Below are 22,518 nucleotides of genomic sequence, written 5' to 3' on the forward strand. Positions count from 1 at the left end.
TTAGACTAAAGCTGGGTTTTTTTAAAAGTATCCGTAATTTTTATTTTTCTTTTATCAAGAATAGATTACAATGTTGTGTTAATTTCTTCTGTAAAGAAAAGTGATACAGTTATACATACATATACATTCTTTTTTATATCCTTTTCCATTATAGTTTATTACAGAATATAAAATACAGTACCTTGTGCTATACAATAGGACCTTGCTTATCCATTCTTTTTATAACAGTTTGCATCCACAGCAGGCCTTTAGAAGGACCTACTTACAATGATGCTCCATGGCTGATGTCCAGTAACTTGGTACTCAAACTGTTCCCTAGCTGGTTAAGGGTGGACCATTGCACCTAGGCTGTCTGTACAATGCAATCTATAATAAAATTTGCTTTGCTTCTGGGCTTTCAGAATTTTGGTACATACTAGGTACAGAGTGGGGCTTCCCAGGTGGCACTAGTGGCAAAGAAACCACCTGTCAAGGCAGGAGACATAAAAGACACAGGTTCGACTCATGGGTTGGAAAGATCTCCTGGAGGAGAGCATAACAACCCACTCCAGTATTCTTGCCTGGAGAATCTTATGGACAGAGGAGCCTGACAGGCTACAGTCCATAGGGTTGCACAGAGTTGGATATGACTGAAGAAACTTGGCAGGCAGGAAGGTACAAGGTGCTTATGTGGCCAGGGCCCGATAATAACCTGAGTGCTGAGTCTCTAATGGTATTCCATGGGCAGAAACATTACTGTATTTTTTGTGTTGGGAAAAGAAGCATGCACAATGTATAAATACTTCCTTAGAGGAGGAGAAGAACATCAGCAAACAAGGATTTTTCTATACTCTACCTGTATCTTTTTCTCTTGCTGATCTCACCATTTTGCTGTAATAAACTCTGCTCTGGGACTTCCCTAGTGGTCCAGTTGTTAAGAATACCCCTGCAAATGCAGGGAACATGGGTTCCAAACACTGTTCTGGGAGGATTCCACAAGCTGCAAGGCAACTAAGCCTGTGCTCCACAACTACTGAACTCACTAGAGCCCACGAGATGCAACTACTGAGCCTGCACACTCTAGAACCTGTGCTCTTCAACAAAAGAAGCCACCGCAATGAGAAGTCCATGCACCACAACTAGAGAAAGTCCTTGTGTAGCAGTGAAGACCCAGTGCAGCCAAAAATAAAGAACAATTAATCAATTTTTTAAAAAAAAGTACAACTGTACACTGAGTCTCATGAGTCCTTTTAAACATATGTGGCCTTGGGAACCCTGAAACACCCAAAGTGGAAATAGTCCAAATGCCTATCAACATGAAACAAGTTAATTAATTGTAGCACATCTGTACCATGTAATATATATAATGCCATCCATGAAAATAGATGGTTTAATTTAAACCAGTTGTCTTGTGTACTCCACAGTGCACTGCTGAGTGAGTAAAACAAGATTCCACATGTGAACAAGGAATATAATCTGGAAGACTACATCACATTAACACGGCAATTACAGGGAGTGTGCACAATATACTTTTAAAAAAGGAGAAAGGAAAAGAGGTAAAGCAAACATTTTTTTTAAAAGACTGAAGAAAGGGAAAATTCTTGTGTATGGATATAGCCAGCAAATGAGCAGAAGATCAATAGATCAATTTGTAGAGGAAGGTGGCAGCAAAAGCTGAGAAGCTGCCAGAAATGATAGAGCAGTGGCCCCGCGCAGTGCACTGGAAGACAAAGCTTCTAAGGTAGTGGCCTGCAGAGTCTGACCCAGAGTACGAGGAGGCAGTCGGCAGGAGGCCCTGGTCTCTGGGCAGCCTCATTAGGAAAGGCGGCAGAGCCACATGGAAGCTTAACACTTCCTGAGCACAGGTCCCTTTAGCTCAGTGCAGCCACGAATGCTAAGATAAACGTGCCAAGGGAGGATGAAAAGCAATTTCTGCTCCTGGCCAAGTCAGTCAAGAGGGCAGCACTGGCCACACTGATCCACCAGGTGCTGATGTCTACATATTTGGGGAATTGCTGGGGATGCCTAACATTAGAGAGCTGGTTAAGGGGAACTTTGCTTCCACACTGCAGCTGCTGATGGCGTTTCCTTGCAGGACATATGCTGACCACTGAGCTGAAGCTCAGAATCTTCCCCTACTCACTGAGGCTCAGAAGGATAAGTTTTGACACCTATCAATCATCAGCCTGGCTGCCAAAGGCAAGTATATCCTATATGCAATACTGTGGCAGCCTGCATCCTGCAGAACATGTGGCATCTGGAAGGCCCTGTTTGCAGACACGCTTCACCTTCCAGCACAACCAGAGGCTGAAGGCTGATATCCAGGCACCAGGACCTCATTATCCAAATATAACCACCTTATTCTGAATTCAAATAAATTGCTATGTTGACAATAAAGAGTATATATACATATATCAATATATAGCATGACACAGAAATAAATCTATGAGACGTCTAGCTATTAAAAAAAAATTAATGTAAAGCAGGGTCACGAGACCCTTGGTTATACCATCTCAACTTTTCCCTCTTTGGTGGTACAGTTGTATAATATAAACTCATAACTGTCTAAAGCACAAGAAGAGAAGAGAAAAACAAGGAAAACAAAGATATGGCTAATAACAAAATAAAGACAACTAACTCCTAAATAATTGAGATTTGCCTACAGTTAAATAAAGCAAATTCACATATCAATTTTTATTCCACAGTCACTTAAGTTCTCATTTTATCCTTTCTGTTGTTACAGTAAGCTGAGCTAACAACTATAGAAATTGTTCTTTTCTCCTGGAAAGTAGATAGGTGATACTCCCATTAAAATTGTCACAATCTATTTTCCTTTTATTTACCTGTACAAATATTAACAGAAGATGTCAGAACTGACAAGGACCATATCAATAGGTATCAATTTCTTCCCTCATTATACGAAGAGGAAACTAAAGGCTCAGAGAGATGAAGAGAGGCAGCATGTCGAAAATCACAACTCAAACTAATAGGAGAGCTAAGACATGAGCCTAATTTCCTAAATATGGACCCACAAAGTATCATTTCCATTATATGACACAGCCCTAACAGTGTCACTCACTGAACTACGCCTCATTGACAACACATCCATCTAGTGGTTATCAGCTTGAATAAGAAGTGTCCCCAAACCTTTGGTTATTCGCGGATGGTCGCCAGAGAACCATGATGACAAAGAGGATCATGGAGAATAACAACCGCCAGATGGCATCATCCACCCACAGCTCCCGCCAATCCTACCAAAAGGGGAGAAAAAATTTATATATTAATATATCATCTTAACCAGCTGTTTGCAAACCCTTTGCATAGAACAAGAACCATTGATTTATTCATTCAACTTATATTTACTAAGGGCCGGTTATGTGCTAATAAGCACTGTGCTATGTGCTTAGGATACAAAGTAAATGAACCTAATTTCTTTCCTTGAAGTGTTTACTAAAGAAAAGGCACTAAGCAGACAGAGTACCTACCTGTCAATGCTTCATTATAGCTGAGAATCTTTAGGGAAGGGTTTTAATATAAGGTCAGAGAAAATAATATCAGGTTGTTATTTTTTAATAATTTTTATTTCGATTTATTTAATTTTTGTAAATAGAGAAGAAAGAAATGTTACTGGCCATATTCTTTGTGCTCAGATCTTAAGGATATGGTTTTTACTCAGATAAGCATTATTCACACAAACTTAATGTTTAAGACTCTGGATTTCTTGTCTGAGAATCTTAAGTCAAGATTGGGTTATGACAGTCTCTGGTTATCATTTATAAAATTCTCTTGAACTACTGGTATATATCATATATGGTATATATAAAATACTCAGGAGGAGAGAAGCATTCTAACTCCCAGAATGAAGACCTAACCCTAATTTTTTTTAAAATGCAAACCTTACCACTGTCATCAACATAATTGTCTGTGTACAACAAACGGTACACTATACCTAAATGTATGTTGTTTGTTAACTCACCGACTGACAAGTTACTATCCTGAACTTCATGGTTGTCCAGATGATAAACACAATAGATGCTAAAAGGAAATAGAAAAAACAAACCTGGTCAATGTGAATGCTGGTTTACATCCCCCATTACAACCTTCAATTCTGGTGAAGTGGAATCTCACACATCCCTAACCCCCAAACATGATCACCACACTTTGTTATTTTAACATACTTATTCAATACAAAACTACTTAACTACTTGATATAAGGCCCACGATACGTACTCTTGTCAAACATTTCTGTACTTAAAAGAGTAGTTTTGTTTAGTATCTGACTACTTCAGTAACCCTGAGAACTGGAAAAGACAGTATTGAAAATATGGCTTTTCCCAGCATCAGTAATTTTTTTCCCTTCATATTGTAAATGTTAATTTTTTTGTTAGCCAGTCAAATGGAGGGAAAGGGTTGATAAAATGACTGTAAAACAAACACAACTGTTGGTTCCAGTCATAGGCCAGACCTCACTATACTGGTTACAAGAGCCAAAAGGCAAAAAATAAGCCTACTTTGGCTATGGTCTATCTAATAATGCCTATATTCTACGCATGCTTAGCAACAGACGTGGAAAGAATATAAAGGCAACATATCCTGGCCTAAAATTCTATACAAGGAAGTATTAATTAATGTCTTCTAAAATAAATATGAATGCTATATGGCACTGAAACTAACTTGCCTCAAGAAAAAAGAATGAACACAGGATAGAGACATACAGAACTATATAAGAAAGTAAATGCAATTATTCTTCATCTATTATGCTTAAACTAAGTGATTCTCAGTCTCTTCTGAACCACAGACCCCTTGGAGAATAACAAAAGCTAAAGACCCCTTTCCCAAGTAAAATGCACAAAACTTTTCTATGTAATTTTAAAGAGCCCACCTATGACCTCTCGGGTTAAGAATCTCTACTCTAAAAGGATCCCATTTAAACATCAGGACGACTTACCTGCCACTGCCAAGATAAGTGTGTTGGTGAAATGTCGATACAAAGAGAGTTTTACGATGTTCCTCCTAAGTTTTAGTAGCTTCATTGTTTGAGTCAGGCTAATAAATATGTGTTTGAAGGTCAAGGAAATCAACATTCAGAAAAAAACAATAAGCTAGTAAATTAATTCTTAAGTTTCTCTGAGGATCTTATCTTAATGATAAGAGGCCTTACAGCTTGCTTATTCTTAATCTCACAAACACTCCCAGGCCTCACCATGATTAATAAGAAAGTCTTCATTTTCAATGAGATACTGAAGAGAAAATAGAACCAGGATAAAATGAGAATGGAAAGAAGAGAAAAATTATTAAAAATTGAGAAATTAAGACAGGAAGCAGCTTTCTAGAGAAACAAAAATGAAAAAGAAAATGAAGACAAATGGAAGAAAATGAAAATAAGTAACAGGCAAGGGAATAGGAGTCACCATTATTTTCTCTCTTCCTCTAAGGTTAAGTATCTCTGTTCTCACTGTCCCAGCTAATCAGGCCTAGGGTCATAAATACTTATGCCTACAACCTTCTACAGTTCTACACTTAGATCCCTTGTGTAATAATAAGAAAACTACCATCCGCTGCTAGATTGATCCTGAATTAAAAGGATGGTACAATTACAATTGGCTGAGTATTCCAGGCAGTTAGCCTCTGAAAGTAATGACTCTCCATTTTTAGAACATTATCCCCAAGGAGAAGTTGCCACAGAAGACAGAAGGGGAACTGATGACTACTAAAGAGGATAGCTGCCCTCACGCCCAACTTTCAGAATGAGCAGACACAAAAATGAGTGAGCTGGAGCTTGGTTTGTGCTTTGACAAATATCTAGCTGGAACCTAAACACTGCACTATCTCACTGTTTGGTCTTGTCCCACTGTCCTCTTCATTCCTCCCAATATTTATAGAGGTTCACAAAGCACACTTGAAAGATACTGATGTAGGAAAGCTTAATCATTTGAACCAAAAACATTTTAATTTCAAAGATCTTTGATAAATGACAATCTACTCAAATTCATAAACTTATTATTTTGTTTACATTCAGCCTTTTATACCATTAGTTTATCATGACAATAATATTGCACAATTATACCTAGAAGCATATACATAAAAACCGAAAAAATAAAAAGGACAGAAATCCCAAAACTCAAATCCTTCATTCAACAGCCAAATCTCTAATAAATAGTATTTGATTTTAAGAAGCAGGAGAAAAAGAAATTTGTCTGTTGTGTGCTGGTTGACTTCACCTGTAAATGAATCAATATTTACTTCAAAGAGTAAAAGCCTTCAGACAATTCCAAGTCACCTTCTGAACAGGGGTTCAAAACATTTGACCTGTTAAGGACTTAAATCTGCTACACTCATACAGAATTTTAAGAGTCAAATAACCTTATGGAGTCTCAAAACCATATTTTAAGAAACAAAATTTAGTTTTCAAAGCATTTAATAATTCCTAGAGGCTGAAAGAAATGGCAGAGCAGCCAGTTACTCTAACACTAAGTGGGATGCACAAATAAGTCCAAAATCAAAGTTCATTTTTTAAAAAAGGAGGAGAGGTAGGTGTAAAAAGTAAATAAATAAAAGGAAAGCCAGAAGTTTGTATTTTGTGCTCAGACACAGTCACTAATTTCTGATGCAATTTGAAAAATTAAAAACAAACAAGAAAACTGCTTACCTCAAGCCTCAGGTTGTTAGACTGAAAATTCCCTAATCCCAGACTAAGGAGTAATCAACAAAACTGGTTTTTTAAAAAAAATCCTTTACAGAAAGATCATTTTCTCCAAAAGGAGAAAATGGATGGCCATCAAACTAGCCATTGAGAAGGATATCCACCAGCAAAGGGCAGTGTCTAGGAAAGCCAAGGGGATAAAGGCCAAGGAAGCAAGATCAGTCTGGGCCTGCAGACAAAGAAAAAGAGATGGTGAAAAAAGAGATGTCCAGAGAGGCATAGAGAAGAAATCAGCATGTGATTCTGCATTTATATAATCAGCTGGAGTGATTTTTGCATTTGAACTGAAAGAAAACAAAGTGGAGTAACTAACATGTGGCACCTACGCCATTCTTCCCTTCTGATAAACCATCATGCAGAATATACAGCTGCTAGCATTTCACACAACTTGTTGACTACAATCTCAACACAGTGAAATATGCTGCTAACTAATAAGGGACAATCACTATAGAGGTCTTAGCACATTAAGATCCACATTAAGAAGTGACTACACCAAAAACGTTATGACATTATACGCTCCCATCCCAACCTATCGTTTCCCATCATTTTGATTTTGGCTCTAAGTCAAAGACCCTTTTCACATTCAAAATTTTCTGCATCATTTATATACCAAGAATTATTGATTCCTAGAATTGTATACAATGTATTTTATGAAAAAAGATCATCTCAAAATAAGATGTAAGGCAAGTAAGTATCTGTCCCCAAAATTATGCTGCTTGCTTTCCTAAGTTTAAGATACTATTTATTTATTCAATCCTAATTACTCAATCACCAGGGCATTATTGAAAGGATATCCATAAAATAATACAGGCATCAATTGCTGAGAGGGCCAGGTTTACTATCAAAGTCAAGGGATAAGAAAAATACTACAGTAGTAGGAGAAAGAAAACGAAATTGACAGAGGGTTAAAGTTGCTGAAAGTCTAAGAAAATTACATACAGAGCACAGCGCAACTTGAAAACCAAATGTGCATCCATAAAGTGTTTCATTTAAGGGGCAATTTGTTGCAAAACTTACTGAGCTCAGTTTAACTGAGAGAAAAGTTTACAGCATTTACCATCTTTAATCTGACAATTTATAACAGAGAGTAATGAGCTAGGGAGGCCCACTTCTTCAAATTAAGCCAGCTCTAACATAAATTTCTGTATCATATATCTCAGTGCTTTGGTTTTCATCCCTGATAAAGGCATAATTATGTAATTCTCAATAATTATATAAAACATAATCAGTTCAATTTTAAGAAACCTCTGAAATTCAAGTCCTCGTTAAGCAAAGAGCACTGTCACTTTAAAACAAAAATTAGATTAACCAGAAAATGCGTGATTACAATGCTTGTCACTTATGCAAGAATGGAGCCCACTGCTCCATTGCTGCTTCCCATTAAGGAACTAGTAAATAAGCAGTAAATTTGGGGACAGGTGGGAAAGCATTCACTCCTCATCACACATTAAATTTATAAAGCTCTAAGAGATTAAAAAGAAAAATAAATTATACATACATTTGGAAACCAGAGCCCAAAGGTGACTTAGAGGAAAACAGTAAAGAAGCCCACAGACAATTCTAATTAACTTCAAGACAAAAACAAAATGATCACAAAATGGAGAATGACCACAAAAACTCAGATTGAGCAGTACTGACCCCAGTAACTCTGAGGACCCCTTCCATGCCAGAGAACAAAAGATAAAGGGCCCCTGCTACCACAACCTTGTGAAGAGTGACTCCAAGGCGAGGCCTAAAGAGGAAGAAAAGAGATAGCTGAGTACAAATGCAACAAACCCTAAGACAAGCTAAGTAACAGAAACTCATGTTGATTAACACAGGCTAACAACTTAACAGAGATAAGCCAGACATACTTGACCTACCTGAAAAAAAACTCAAATAGATGTATGGTTTTAAATCAAGACAGTAAACACTAGAACTTGAGATCCAGTCCCTTATTACTAAATTTTTCAAAACCTTTTTATTACAGAGAATCCCAAAATATATTCAATAGTATAATGAACCCCTATAAACCCATTATTCAGTCCCAAAAGCCATCAACCTACAACTAATCCTGCCTCATGCACATCTCATCCACTTTCCATCCCCCATATTATCCTGATACAAATCCTAGAAATCTTACCTTTTATATATATGTATTTGCATATACTTTAAACAGATATGGACTTTGAGAAAACATAACCACAATATCATTATCAAATCTAAAAATTTTAACAGTTCTTTAATAAAGTCAAAATCTTATTAAAACTCATTAAATAGCCTGTTATTATGCTCAAAATTCAACAAAATATGAAAAGTGCGAGTAGCTTCAGTGTTATCCGAGGAAAAATCTTAGACCCTTGAAATTCAAAATACCTTTTAATCGAAATATACATTTTAAGAAGACCCCAAGATGATTCATTAGAGCATTATAGTGTGAGATGCATTACCTTAAATCATGTCTACCTAAGCCTTACCAATGCCTATTCCTACATTTTGTTACATGATAGAAAAACTGCAAATGGACAGGAATTTATCTCCGCACTGTTATTATCTTAGAACCCAGAATGTTTCCTGGCCTACAGGAAGCAACCACACACATTAAATGAATAAATAAATTGCAAAAGTGAGAACCCCAATCCCATTTAAAGCAAAACTCTTAAATAAATGAATAAATTAAGGTCTCCCATTTCTTTAATTCCACTTAAAGCAAAACTCCTTGAAAATAACTGCCTATAAAGGAACGTTATGACCAACCTAGATAGCATATTAAAAAGCAGAGACATTACTTGGCCAACAAAGGTCTGTCTAGTCAAGGCTATGGTTTTTCCAGTGGTCATGTATGGATGTGAAAGTTGGACTGTGAAGAAAGCTGAGCGCCGAAGAATTGATGCTTTTGAACTGTGGTGTTGGAGAAGACTCTTGAGAGTCCCTTGGACTACAAGAAGATCCAACCAGTCCATTCTTAAGGAGATCAGTCCTGGGTGTTCTTTGGAAGGACTGATGCTGAAGCTGAAACTCCAATACTTTGGCCACTTCATGCGAAGAGTTGACTCATTGGAAGAGTCTCTGATGCTGGGAGGGATTGGGGTAGGAGGAGAAGGGGACGACAGAGGATGAGATGGCTGGATGGCATCACTGACTCGATGGACAGGAGTTTGGGTGAACTCTGGGAGTTGGTGCTGGACAGGGAGGCCTGGCGTGCTGCGATTCATGGGGTCGCAAAGAGTCGGACACGACTAGGCGACTGAACTGAACTGAACCGATACCTAATCCCTAATTCCTCTCCCCTATTTAACAGAATTCCTCCTATTTTCTCTTAAACTCACTCCAATCAAGCTTTTTGTTCTGCCCCTCATCAAAACCATTCTTATTTAAGGTCACTAATATCATTCATGTAGTTAAAGCCCATGTTCACATCTCAATCCTCTTACTTGACACAATTTACTCCCTTCTTGAAACAGTCTTCAGCTTTGTCTCCCACTTCACTGGTTACTTCTCAATTTCCTCTGCCCTAAAAAGACCCTGAAGCTGGGGAAGATTGAAAGCAGGAGGAGGAGAAGACGAAAGAGGATGAGATGGTTGGATGGCACCATTGACTCAATGGACGTGAGTCTGAGCAAACTCTGGGAGATGGTGAAGGACAAGAGAAGCCTGCTGTGCTGCAGTCCATGCAGTTGCAAAAAGCTGAACGTGACTGAGCAACTGAACTACAACAACTCTACTTCACTTCGTTGACTTCTAAATAATAATAGTTAAAGGGATCAATCCTTTGACCTCTTCTTTATATACACTCACTTCCTTGATGGTCACATCCTATCTCAAGGCTTTAAATAACATCATCTGACCTGTCTCTTGAGAAACCTGTATGCAGGTCAGGAAGCAACAGTTAGAACTGGAAATGGAACAACAGATTGGTTCCAAATAGGAAAAGGAGTACATCAAGGCTGTATATTGTCACCCTGCTTATTTAACTTCTATGTAGAGTACATCATGAGAAATGCTGGGCTGGAAGAACCACAAGCTGGAATCAAGATTGCCGGGAGAAATATCAATAACCTCAGATATGCAGATGACACCACCCTTATGGCAGAAAGTGAAGAGGAACTAAAAAGCCTCTCGATGAAAATGGAGGAGGAGAGTGAAAAAGTTGGCTTAAAGCTCAACATTCAGAAAACGAAGATCATGGCATCTGGTCCCATCACTTCATGGGAAACAGATGGGGAAACAGTGGAAATAGTGTCAGACTTAGTATTTTGGGGCTCCAAAATCACTGCCGATGGTGATTGCAGACATGAAATCAAAAGACGCTTACTCCTTGGAAGGAAAGTTATGACCGACCTAGATAGCATATTTAAAAGCAGAGACATTACTTGGCCAACAAAGGTCTGTCAAGGCTATGGTTTTTCCAGTGGTCATGTATGGATGTGAGAGTTGGACTATAAAGCAAGCTGACTGCCGAAGAATTGATGCTTTTGAACTGTGGTGTTCGAGGAGACTCTTGAGAGTCCCTTGGAATGCAAGAAGATCAAACCAATTAATCCTAAAGAAAATCAGTCCTGGGTGTTCACCGGAAGCAATGATGTTGAAGCTGAAACTCCAGTACTTTGGCCACCTCATGAGAAGAGTTGATTCATTGGAAAAGACCCTAATGCTGGGAAGGATTAGGGGCAGGAGGAGAAGGGGACGACAGAGGATGAGATGGCTGCATGGCATCACCGACTCGATGGACCTGAGTTTGAGTGAACTCTAGGAATTGGTGATGGACAGGGAGGCATGGCGTGCTGTGATTCATGGGGTTGCAAAGAGTTGGACATGACTGAGCTACTGAAGTGAACTGAACTGATGCCCTGATGACTGCCAAGTTTATTCTCTGCCCTAATTTCTTCCTCCTACTTTCCTCGTTCAGATATCTGAACTCTTAATCCTGGCTCTTCTTCAAATTATTACACCTAAAATCTTCCTGAACTCAGTTAATGTCACTTCCATCCTTCTACTTGCTTAGGTCAAAACATTAATCGTTGGCATCATCCCTGATTCGTTTCTTTCTTTCATATCATATATTTGCTCTATCAGCGAAATCCATTGTCTCCATCTTCAAAATATAAAAGAATGTGACCACATCTCAGCATCTCTTCCCCTGGGGGTGTATATAGTTCTTTCACTAACTTGGATTTTTTCTTAAATGTCACTAAGTGAAGCCTTCCTTGACCACCATAATTATAATTTCAAGTTCCCCCTCCTGGTTAGAACTCTCTATACCCTTTCCCTGCTTTATCTGCTCACTGACACATATCATTTTTCACTCACATATCTTTGTCTGTGCACCAGCCCCCCCATAAATGTAAACTTCAAGTCTTTTGTTTTTTTGCTGTATCCCTAGGACCTAGAACCACATCTAATATACAGAAGGCACACAAGAACGCTCTTCTTATTTAAAAAATCTGATTTGCAAGAATATTTTGGAAGAGTAAAGACATCAAGTTTACTCTAAAAGTTTGATGTTTCAATGTCATTTGCTACATTGCAGGTTTCCTGTAGATGCTCCTTGAATTCTAACCAGTGAAATCAAACCCTAACGTTTTTCCAACTTCTGCAAATCTCCAAAATTTCAGATGTTTTTGATTTCATAACTATCTCTTATATAAACTCTTTCAGAACCACCTTGGGAACCTGAAACACTGCTTCAGTTTAGTCAGCATTTTAATTTGCTCTTCCATATAGGAAGGCAATACTTAAGGGCAATACTTACTTGACTATGCCATATCCCAGACTGACTATGATGACCAGGGTTCGAGCCAGTGAGCGTTTAACTGCAGAAAGCAGCTCTGCAAGGATTAGGGCACCCTGGACTGTGAGAAAGAAAAAAACGGAAAAATAGTGCAGCGTGTAATCCAAGTTTGGGAAAAGGTGCAATTGCAGACCCAAAATGGAGATTTCTAACATTCTTCAAAACAAACACTGATATCAGTCCTACTTGAAAAGAATACCGATTCTGCCAATGTTTACAAGTAGAAGCTGATATTATTTAGGATCTTCCTCATGTGGATAGTAATCTGGGTGTGTCAATTTACTTTCCCCCTCCACCTCTCACTTCACTAAAACCTCAGAATACCTTACCTTATTTGAATAATTTACAGCATCTAAGGAGAATTTCTCCTATTTTAAAAAAACTGTGAAATATAGCACAGAAAAGCACAAAACACAAACACAGAATTTTCAACTCTTTTTTACATCTATTATTTTCAAGCCATTTCAAAGACTAGGGAAAGATCTAATTAGTATATCTTACAATAACAGTTACTAATAATTAAATGAAAAAATAATTATATGTATGGTCAGATGAGAGAACTGAAGCTATCAAAAAACACTTCAGTACAAAATAATTTCTATCATTATCTATTCACCTTACTAAACCACAAATACTCTTCTATTTTCATGATATTACTATATTTTACCAAATAGACTTCCCTGGTGGTTCAGACGGTAAAGCGTCTGTCTACAATGCGGGAGACCTGGGTTCGATCCCTGGGTTGGGAAGATTCGCTGGAGAAGGAAATGGCAATCCACTCCAGTGCTATTGCCTGGAAAATCCCATGGACAGAGGAGCCTGATAAGTTACAGTCCATGGGGTCACAAAGAGTCGAACACGACTGAGTGACTTTACTTTACTTTACTTACCAAATACACGCCCCACACCTCCTCAGTCGTGTCCGACTCTTTGTGATCCCGTAGACTCTAGCCTACCAGGCTCCCCTGTCCATGGGATTTTCCAGGCAATAGTACTGGAGTGGATTGCCATTTCCTTCTCCAGGGGATCTTCCCAACCCAGGGCTCGAACCCGGGTCTCCTGCGTTGTAGACCGACACTTTACCATCTGAGCCACCAGGGAAGTCAGCTCTAAGGTAGCTTTGAAATCAAGGTGTGTCTTACGATCAATGGCATCTTACAATTAAATTAGTAGTACTTTCTTTCTTATTTCTTAGATGCGTGTAATAATGGTACCTTAAAAATCAACAGCAACTAAGATTCAATGATGGTGAAAATATTCCCAAAATGGCCACTACTGCTGCAACTTTTGTGAGTATATTTCAAAAAAATTATTCTTAAATCTTCCCTGGTGGCTCACATGGTGAAGCGTCTGCCTACAATACAGGAGACCTAGGTCAGGAAGATCCTCTGGAGAAGGAAATGGCAACGTTCTCCAGTACTCTTGCCTGGAAAATCCCACAGACGGAGGAGCCTGGTAGGCTATAGTCCACAGGGTCACAAAGAGTTGGATACGACTGACGACTTCAGTACCATACCTTACTCTTAAATCACTGACACCACAAGTTAAGAGATTAAAAACAATGTCACAATCACAGTGATTCTGCTTAAGTTATCATAATCAAGTAACTAAAAAGCCACATCTACTTAATGACTGCTGACCGTGGGAAAATTATTCTTAAGTCTCACCTACCAATCACTCACAAATTGGCAAACATTTTTTGGTACATACCAGATTCTCCTTTGTATCGGATGTTTTGAAATTCTGCATAGAAGACAGCTTTCTCAAGCATTCCCAGAAAGATGACAGCACCAATCCAAAACTGAATTCTCAGGAGATCTCTCCAATAGCAAGCAGACCATGCCAGCCACAGAACACCAAACAGGACATATACAATACACATCACCATGAAAAACTGTCATCCAAGTGGGTAAAAGAGAAACAGGAGGGTCAGGGCCAAGAGCCAATTCAGAATCTATACATAGTCCTAACATATTATTAAAAATATACCTATTACACCTTCTATTTAAAAAATTATTCTTTATTTCTGTGAAGTTCAATACTGAGATGAAAAAATTGTCTCCTTTTGGACAGAGGGAGACTGCTTAAGGACCTGTCATCAAGAGTGACCACTCTTCTGTATTAAAAGGTTTTTTTCAGCTCACAATCAAAAATTATTTAAATGAAGACAACATGGAGAGGAAAAAAGGCAAGGCAGGGTTAGGATACAGCTGAAGGCTATGAAACACCACAGAGTGGGAAAACTATAAAAGTACAAGGAAAAAACAACAATCATGAACAAAAAGAAACCTGAAAATAGATTAAGGATGCTTTCCGACAGACACAGACTGAAAAGGAGAAAGCATCATCATTTAGTCGTACTAAGTGGGATCAGAAACTACAGAGTTTTAGGACTCCATTTCGGATTCAAGAGATGTCAAAAGTGAATCAGGTATTCTCCAACTCTAAAATTCTACAAGTCACTGACTTCTTCCTTTTATAAATGAGAAAATGAGGTATGGAGGGGTTCACTGACACTCTCAAGATCACAGTCTAGTAAGAAGTAAGTACAGAACTACACGCAGTATTTTCTGAACTGTTCAGGAACAAGTCTTCAATACTGCCTCAAAACAAGTTAAACACATTTAATGTTGAGGTTAAAGAATTTAAGTTCACTTACAATCATCAGTGGGTATTCTTCAAGCGTGAGGTATTCATAGGGACCCTTCACTTCAACAGTCACTGCCAAAACACAGTCCTCAGAATTAATGTAAAGGATGAAAAAATTAAACAGAAACATCATCTGATATTTGTTTGATGAAATTAATGAAAATTCCATTGGGTAATTTAGTTTTAACCATTTCAATCATGAAGTGTTCTGATGGACCATGCTCTGTCCTGCACAGGTCTCTGGCTCCATCACCATTTTTGGTACAGAAGTCCTCTGTTTCCATACTCACGTCCTTTAAAGACCAAGCTGAATGTATTTCGTCCATAAAGCCTGGTGAGCTGCCCAACTGGAGCTATTCCTCATCTGCTCTAAACTCCAAACATCCTTCACATATGCTTTTTCTTACATCACTAACATGCTTTGCAAACAGGGCTTCATTTCTTCATTCTGTCACCCTCTTCTCTCTCCTGACCTGTTATTTTCCTATTGCTTTATTTCTTTTTTTACCTACTTCAATTTTACTTAACTTTTCTACCATTAACATAACATTTTCAGAAAGTGCTTAATAGTAACAAAGTGTTTAATGAAGCAAAACAAATGACAGTAACAAGAATGTGAAAGACAGATCTGCCTTACTGAGGTAAACCTATGACTATTTTTAAATTGTAACTGATAAAAACTACTTGGATAAATTTTAGGTGTGATTAATAAAATAATAAAAATAAACTGCTTTATCTGAGAAGTGACATCTATCTCCACATACAGACTATGCAACAAATACTTCTTACTAATTTTTATCAAGCAAGAAGGACATACCACTATTAAAAGTAAGACCCAATACTTTTATGAAGAAAAGGAGCATCCCATATTAGCAATCACAAAAATTTCATAGCCAAATTATTTAGTAATCTAAACCTTCTTAATTTAATGAAAGAATAAATATAAATACTTCATAAATATCTATCACATTCTCTGTTTACACTAGAGCAGAAGTCAGCAAAATACAGCGCATGGACCAAATTTGGCCAACCATTCCAAAGTTTTATTGGAAAACAGTCACATCCACTTACTTACATACTGTCAATGGCTATATTTACACCACAGGGCAGAGCTGGGTAGTTGTAGCAGAGAGAACATTTACTATCTGGCACTCTAAAGCTAATCCCTGCCCTATGCTAAAATATAACACACATTTTCTGAGCACTTACCATGTGACACACATTTTAGAAAATATAGGAGATGGAAAGATGCATGTTTTCTGCCATCAAGTGGATTACCATCCCCAGGTGAGAGTGAGTTGGAAAGCAACAGAAAACTGTCCCCCGAACCAGCCCCAGAAGGATGTATATTTTCTATGACAAAGTAAAAAGCCATCCAGGCAGAGGACATTACATGATCAAAGAAAATGATCATGGTTGTGAAAATGCAGGATACATTTAAAGGACATGTAGTTCTGAGACTGCACATGGTACTATATAGTAACATTTTGATACAAGGCAGAAGAAGGTAAACTGGAATAATCTGTGAAGTTTTCTAAGTCTTGCTGCAGAATTGGACATTTGGTAACAGAAGATACCAAAGATTTTAATGAAGGGAAGAAAGAAGATAAAACTATCTTAAGAGAATTTTAGGGCTTCCACAAGGTGTAGTTAAGTTTTGAGTATCACCTTCTTAGTTTCAAATGACAGATGGATAAAGCAAAAGCAAAAAAAGAGAGAGGAAACAAAAAGGACATGAGCTTGAAAAGATAAACAGTTCCACATATCAAAACAGAATAAAAACGCAGAACAGTGCCTGAGACTGAACCCATGGTCAAGGTGGACTCTGGGTCCCAAAGCTGCAGTAATTGAGCATGCAGCTTCTACTAGATCACTGAAAATAGCAGGTGTTCAAGATAAAGGGGGAACAGAGCTATTTGATGAATGAAGAGGCTGAACTGGAGGGAGTAGGGTTTCTTCTCCATCCTTTTCAAAGAAAGAAGGTTCAAAGTAAACACTAGCAACTGTTCAATGAGGCTACTGCCCATTAGAAAGCCATGGGTCTGGAGGATATACATATGCCTTGGGTCCAAAAACTACCAGGTCACCTCTGGTTTGCCTAGATCTGCTATATTCCATATTATTATGGAGAATAAGACCCATCTCTGGTCTTGGGAATTAAACATTCAATACAAGAATCCATAAAACAAAAGTTTAAAATTAAGTCAAATGAAATAAAAATAAGAATAAAAATTAATGAAAAAGACAATGAAATAGGAAAATTAACAAAGTGGAAAAACTGGTTAATTGGGATAAAAATATAGTAAAACAAAATTCTAGAAAGATTTTGCAAGTTAAAAAGAGAAGGCATAGAAGCAATACTAAGAATTAAAAAAAATTTTTTTTGGTAAAAGAAATATCATTACTAACTTTATGCCAACAAATTTAAAATGTTGAATGAAATGGAAAATTTCTCAGGGGGAAGAAAAAAAGAAAAACCCCAATTCAAGGAAAAATAGAAAAACTAAAATATTTATTTCTATTAAAGAAAAAAAAAAATCACTTATTTAAAATCTTCATGGGGGAAAAAAAGAACATCAGGCCAAAATACTATCATAAGTGATTTCTATCAAACATTTAAGGAATGGATAATTCTATCCTTACCAAAACTGTTCAGTAGAATATAAAAACAGGGGACATTCTTTGATTCATTGCATGAGATTAGCAATAACCTGAACATCAAAACCCATAGAAGACACACAAGAAATGAAAATATTAGGCCAATTTTACTTTGAACATAGACAAAAAACTCTAAATAAAATTCTGGAAAATAGAATCCAGCTAAGTGTGTGTGTGTGTGTGTGTGTGTGTGTGTGTGTATCAAGGCCAAAAATGGCATCTCAGAAATTCAAGAACAGTTTAACACTAAAAAATCAGTTAATATAATGCATCACAATAACAGATTAAATGAGCAATCTATATGATCAATTTAATAAACTCAATTAAAACATTCCATAAAACTGAGTATTCATTCTTAAAAAAAACAATCTTGAAACAGAGAATATTTTGAAAAATCTATAGTAAATATCATACTCAATGGTGAAATGCGCCAGTACTGCCAATAAAGTCAAGGGTAAGATAAAGATGTCCACCATCATTGCTTCTATTCAATATTCTACTTAAAAAGGCAGGGGAGGGAAGAAAACTGCAAAGAAGGAAGAAACAAAAAAAAAAGAAACTATAGAAAACAAGACTAATTAATAAGTTATTGTAAAATTCCAGGTGATGATTCCCTGAACTGGGTGGCAAAAGTAGAAAGGAGAATAGTAAGAAAAACTGAGACATTAAAAAATAATACAAGTCAATTAATTTTAAAATGTCCAAGTCTTGACTTAGTAACTAAATTTTAACTAGTCTGTTGAGAACATGATACTAACTGAAAAAGTTTAAAGCAGGAGTATCAAATGAAGGGAAATGAAATCTAATATCTATAATACATAGTAATAAAATACAAGTGGAGTACCTAAGACTGTATCTTGTTCACAATGGATGCAGAAAAATGTTAAATTTCTCTCCCTCAATTTTTCTACTTGACAACATTCTTCATTTGTTCCCTCTTTAAAGCAATTTGACACTACCCACCATACAACACAACCAGACAGTAGTAATACCAATGATTTTTTTTTTTTAAATGTACTTACTGGTAAAAAGATTACTTCGTGAATTTTCTTTTGATGATTCCTTGGAGGATGATATGCCAACATGTACAATAAAAATGTATGGTGCATCTTGCCAAGTTTTCAATGGATCATGCATTACCTACAGTGGAAAGAAGACATCAAATCTTCCAATCTTAAGAGCTGGGGACACAGGTTAATTACAAAACATAAAATTTCATTCCCGAGTGTGCCTAGAAACATGGTTGATTCCTTCACTTTTACTCATTAACCCAGTAGGCAAAACAAACAGGCTTACAGTGCATATAATAAAGTAGATTAGATAATAAATTACTCACATACAACTTTTTTTAATGAGGGAAACCTCAGCTTATATCACGAAGTTGAGTCTCTGTTGTAGCTCAGCTGGTAAAGAATCTGCCTGCAATGTGGGAGACCTGGGTTCGATTCCTGGGTTGGGAAGATGCCTTGGGGAAGGTAAAGGCTACCCAGACCAGTATTCTGGCCTGGAGAATTCCATGGACTGTGTAGTCCTTGAGGTCACAAAGAGTTGGACACGACTGAACAACTTTCACTTCACTTCACTTTTAACCAAGTCATGAGAGGATGCCAGGTATTTTACAGAGATATCCCAAACAAACTAAAGAAATTTAGTTTAAATCACCTGGAAAAAACCACCAATGGTGACATCAGTAACTTATAAACACCAATTCCTGAATCTAATTCCCTTCATTCAATGCCCTTTTCAGGACCACCACAGTTTCTGCTAACAAGGTCTTACATTTATATAAAATATTTGATTTTAGCTAGGCTATATGAAAAGCCAAGAGTCACTGTCCCCCAAAGTCAAGGAAGTAAAATTAATAGCCACCATGCTTGTGGAACTGGTTATCTGTTCCAAGGCCAGTTAGTCTGTGCACAGCCTTAGCAAAAAGCCACCAAAGGATTTGTTGCTTTATATACCAGAGAGACTATGGACCTTCAGAAAAGCAAGACTATAACAAAAAGACAAGATAAACACAGAAAATGCTTGGCTGCTTCTTCCTCATGTCTGAAAGGAGGCACAACTACTTAGACTTGCAATTTATTATTTTCTGGTCTTAAAAGGAAAATTAAGATTTTTACTATTAAGTTATTGAAGAAAATGTTCACCAACACAGAATTATTCTGAAACCAGAAAAAAAGATCTAAAAACAAATACATCTACAAGAATATTCACTACAGCACTGTTTCCAACTGCAGGATAATGAAACATAAAACAGATAATCTAACAAATTGTAATATATTCTTATAATAAAACTCTATGCAGTCAATAAAATAACAATGCCATACAATATTTACTGAACTGGAAAGCTGTCCATCTTATATTGCTAAAATTTTTAAAAAGCTGCAATACAGTACATAAGGTTCTCATTTTTAATTAAATATAAATATGCAAGCAGACACAATACTAGAAGATAAATGTTTATAATCTATCAGTGTGTGGCAGTATTATAGAAAATTATTTTCTTCTTTTCACTGATGTGTATTTTCTAAATATCTGACAGTGAACAAGAAAAAGCACAATGGATGCTGTTTAAAAAAAAAACAAAAACAAAAACAATTCAATGAAGCTTGCCATGCCAAACTTATTTTTAGGTTAAAATTCTATACAACTATAATCAGGGTAGGGAGAGTGGGGGCAATTCCAGAATGGTAGAATAAAGACCCCTGAAAATACACTCACCAGTAAAAACAATAAGAATATGGGCAAAAATTATCAAAATCAACTGAAGACTTACAACTCATCTGAGATCTGTTTCCTCAAGAAAAGCACCTGAATTTCAGCAAGAAAAGCAAGCCGGTAGTGTTTCTGTTCACCGTAACTTCTTGACCTTTTTTCTAAGCTCCTCAAAACCAAAGTTCTCACAATTTTAACAGCTGTGAAAAACAGCAGTTTGGCAGCCAGTGGAAGAGTCTGGTGGTCCCCTAAAGCCCATTCACCAGAGCTGTCTGGTAGGTGATGAAAAGCTCCAATCTCTGGGTGTATCTTTTACATGATCTGATTTCAGAGCTCATTCAGTGGGAAGGACCCTGTACTCAGGGAGTTTTCAAAATACTCAGCAGCAACTGTAAAAGATCACAGCTACCTGAAGTGACATTACCAGGTAAGGCTATAAAGAGGCTGACTAAAAACTTAAAAGAAAAATTTAGAAATAAGATGTCCATGAAAGTGAAAATGAAGTTGCTCAGTCATGTCCGACTCTTTGCGACCCCGTGGACTGTGGCCTACCAGGCTCCTCCATCCATGGGATTCTCCAGGTAAGAATACTGGAGTGAGTTGCCATTTCCTTCCCCAGGGGATCTTCTCAACTCAAGTCTCCTGCATTGGAGGCAGACACTTTAACCTCTGAGCAACCAGGGAAGATGTCCATAGGGGTTTTGAAAAGCTTCAAGATATTCTTAGAAATCTAGAAGGCTCCAAGTACACTCAGGGCTGGGCACATATGTGCCAGACGGTGCACACGTACCCAATCAAGACCTCAGTAGGCCCTAATTACTCACCCCTGCTGATCTCAAGCCTCTATACAAGAAGAAAGTAAAAGTTAAGACAGAGTTTTAAATTGTGAAAGAAGCCAGACATAGGTCACAAATTGCGAGAGAGAGAACAGTGTTTGCCTAGAGCTGGGGGAAAAGAGGAATGAGGAGTAACCGCTAATGACTACAGGGTTACTTTTTGGGGTGTTGATGTTAAGAATTAAATAGTGATTGGTGGTCACATAACTAAAAACTTCTTAACTGTGCATTTTTAAAGGGTACATTTTGAGATATACTCTTCCAATTATATTCTATAACAAGATAATTTTAGATGGAGTTCTGGAGTTCAAGGTTCTTTCTTAAAAGTTTCTTACTATTCACAAATAATATTTATAGGGTGGTAATTATAAAGCAATATAGACTGATTGTAGCAAATATGGAAAATATAGAAAACACAAAGAAAATAAAAATCACTCACAATATCATCCAGAGATAACCATTATTAACATTTTGATATATAGCTTCCATTCTTAAGTTTCTTTTTAAATGTAAGCATAAGAATTTAAAGTAAACAAACAATTTAGAACGATGGTAACGATAATCCTGTATGCAAGACAGCGAAAGAGACACAGATGTATAGAACAGTCTTTTGGACTCTGTGGGAGAGGGTGAGGGTAGGATGATCTGGGAGAATGGCATTCAAACATGTATAATATCATATGTGAAACAAATTGCCAGTCCAGGTTCGATGCATGATACAGGGTGCTCAGGGCTGGTGCACTGAGATGGCCCAGAGGGATGTTATGGGGAGGGAGGCGGGAGGGAGGTTCAGAATGGGAAACACGTGTATGCCAATGGTGGATTCATGTTGATGTATGGCAAAACCAATACAATATTGTAAAGTAATTAGCCTCCAATTAAAATAAATAAATTTATATAAAAAATAAATACATAAATAAAGTAAAGAAACATAAGAACACTAAAATGTGTTCGATGCCCTAAATTCCCTACCACACTTACAGTTTTGTCTCCAGTAAAGGTAAGATTTGTTCCATTCTCCTTAGCCTGAAACAGGAAAAAAGAAAATTAGTAAATTAATTCAGAATTTCTACTTTACTTCCAGAAATACATAACAATAAAAACAATTACCTCCTGTCTTTCTCCTAAAAGAGGCAATCGATGCACAAAATCTCCAGAAAAGCTCTATGAAAGATAAATAAAACTAAAATTAAACGTATAATAGC

General features: G+C 37.2%; 1 protein-coding gene across 4 annotated transcripts in view; it reads right to left on the reverse strand.

Annotated features, from left to right (window-relative positions):
• The window catches only part of TMEM87A (transmembrane protein 87A), a 41,479-nt gene that overhangs the window by 9,220 nt on the left and 9,741 nt on the right, over positions 1-22,518 (reverse strand). The window contains exons 5-15 of one of the 4 annotated variants that reach the window (XM_069596095.1): positions 22,424-22,477; positions 22,295-22,339; positions 18,782-18,899; positions 15,112-15,173; positions 14,163-14,346; positions 12,414-12,513; positions 8,321-8,414; positions 6,783-6,851; positions 4,928-5,036; positions 3,956-4,014; positions 3,127-3,230 (exon numbers count right to left, since the gene is read on the reverse strand). In XM_069596095.1, coding sequence (XP_069452196.1) covers positions 3,127-3,230; positions 3,956-4,014; positions 4,928-5,036; positions 6,783-6,851; positions 8,321-8,414; positions 12,414-12,513; positions 14,163-14,346; positions 15,112-15,173; positions 18,782-18,899; positions 22,295-22,339; positions 22,424-22,477 — 998 coding nt within the window. Of the gene's footprint in view, positions 1-3,126; positions 3,231-3,955; positions 4,015-4,927; positions 5,037-6,778; positions 6,852-7,472; positions 7,549-8,320; positions 8,415-12,413; positions 12,514-14,162; positions 14,347-15,111; positions 15,174-18,781; positions 18,900-22,294; positions 22,340-22,423; positions 22,478-22,518 lie in introns of all 4 variants that reach the window. The other 3 variants (XM_069596096.1, XM_069596093.1, XM_069596094.1) reach the window with 3 other exon arrangements.

This window comes from Ovis canadensis, chromosome 7, assembly GCF_042477335.2.
Source record: "Ovis canadensis isolate MfBH-ARS-UI-01 breed Bighorn chromosome 7, ARS-UI_OviCan_v2, whole genome shotgun sequence".
Taxonomy (NCBI): domain Eukaryota; kingdom Metazoa; phylum Chordata; class Mammalia; order Artiodactyla; family Bovidae; genus Ovis; species Ovis canadensis.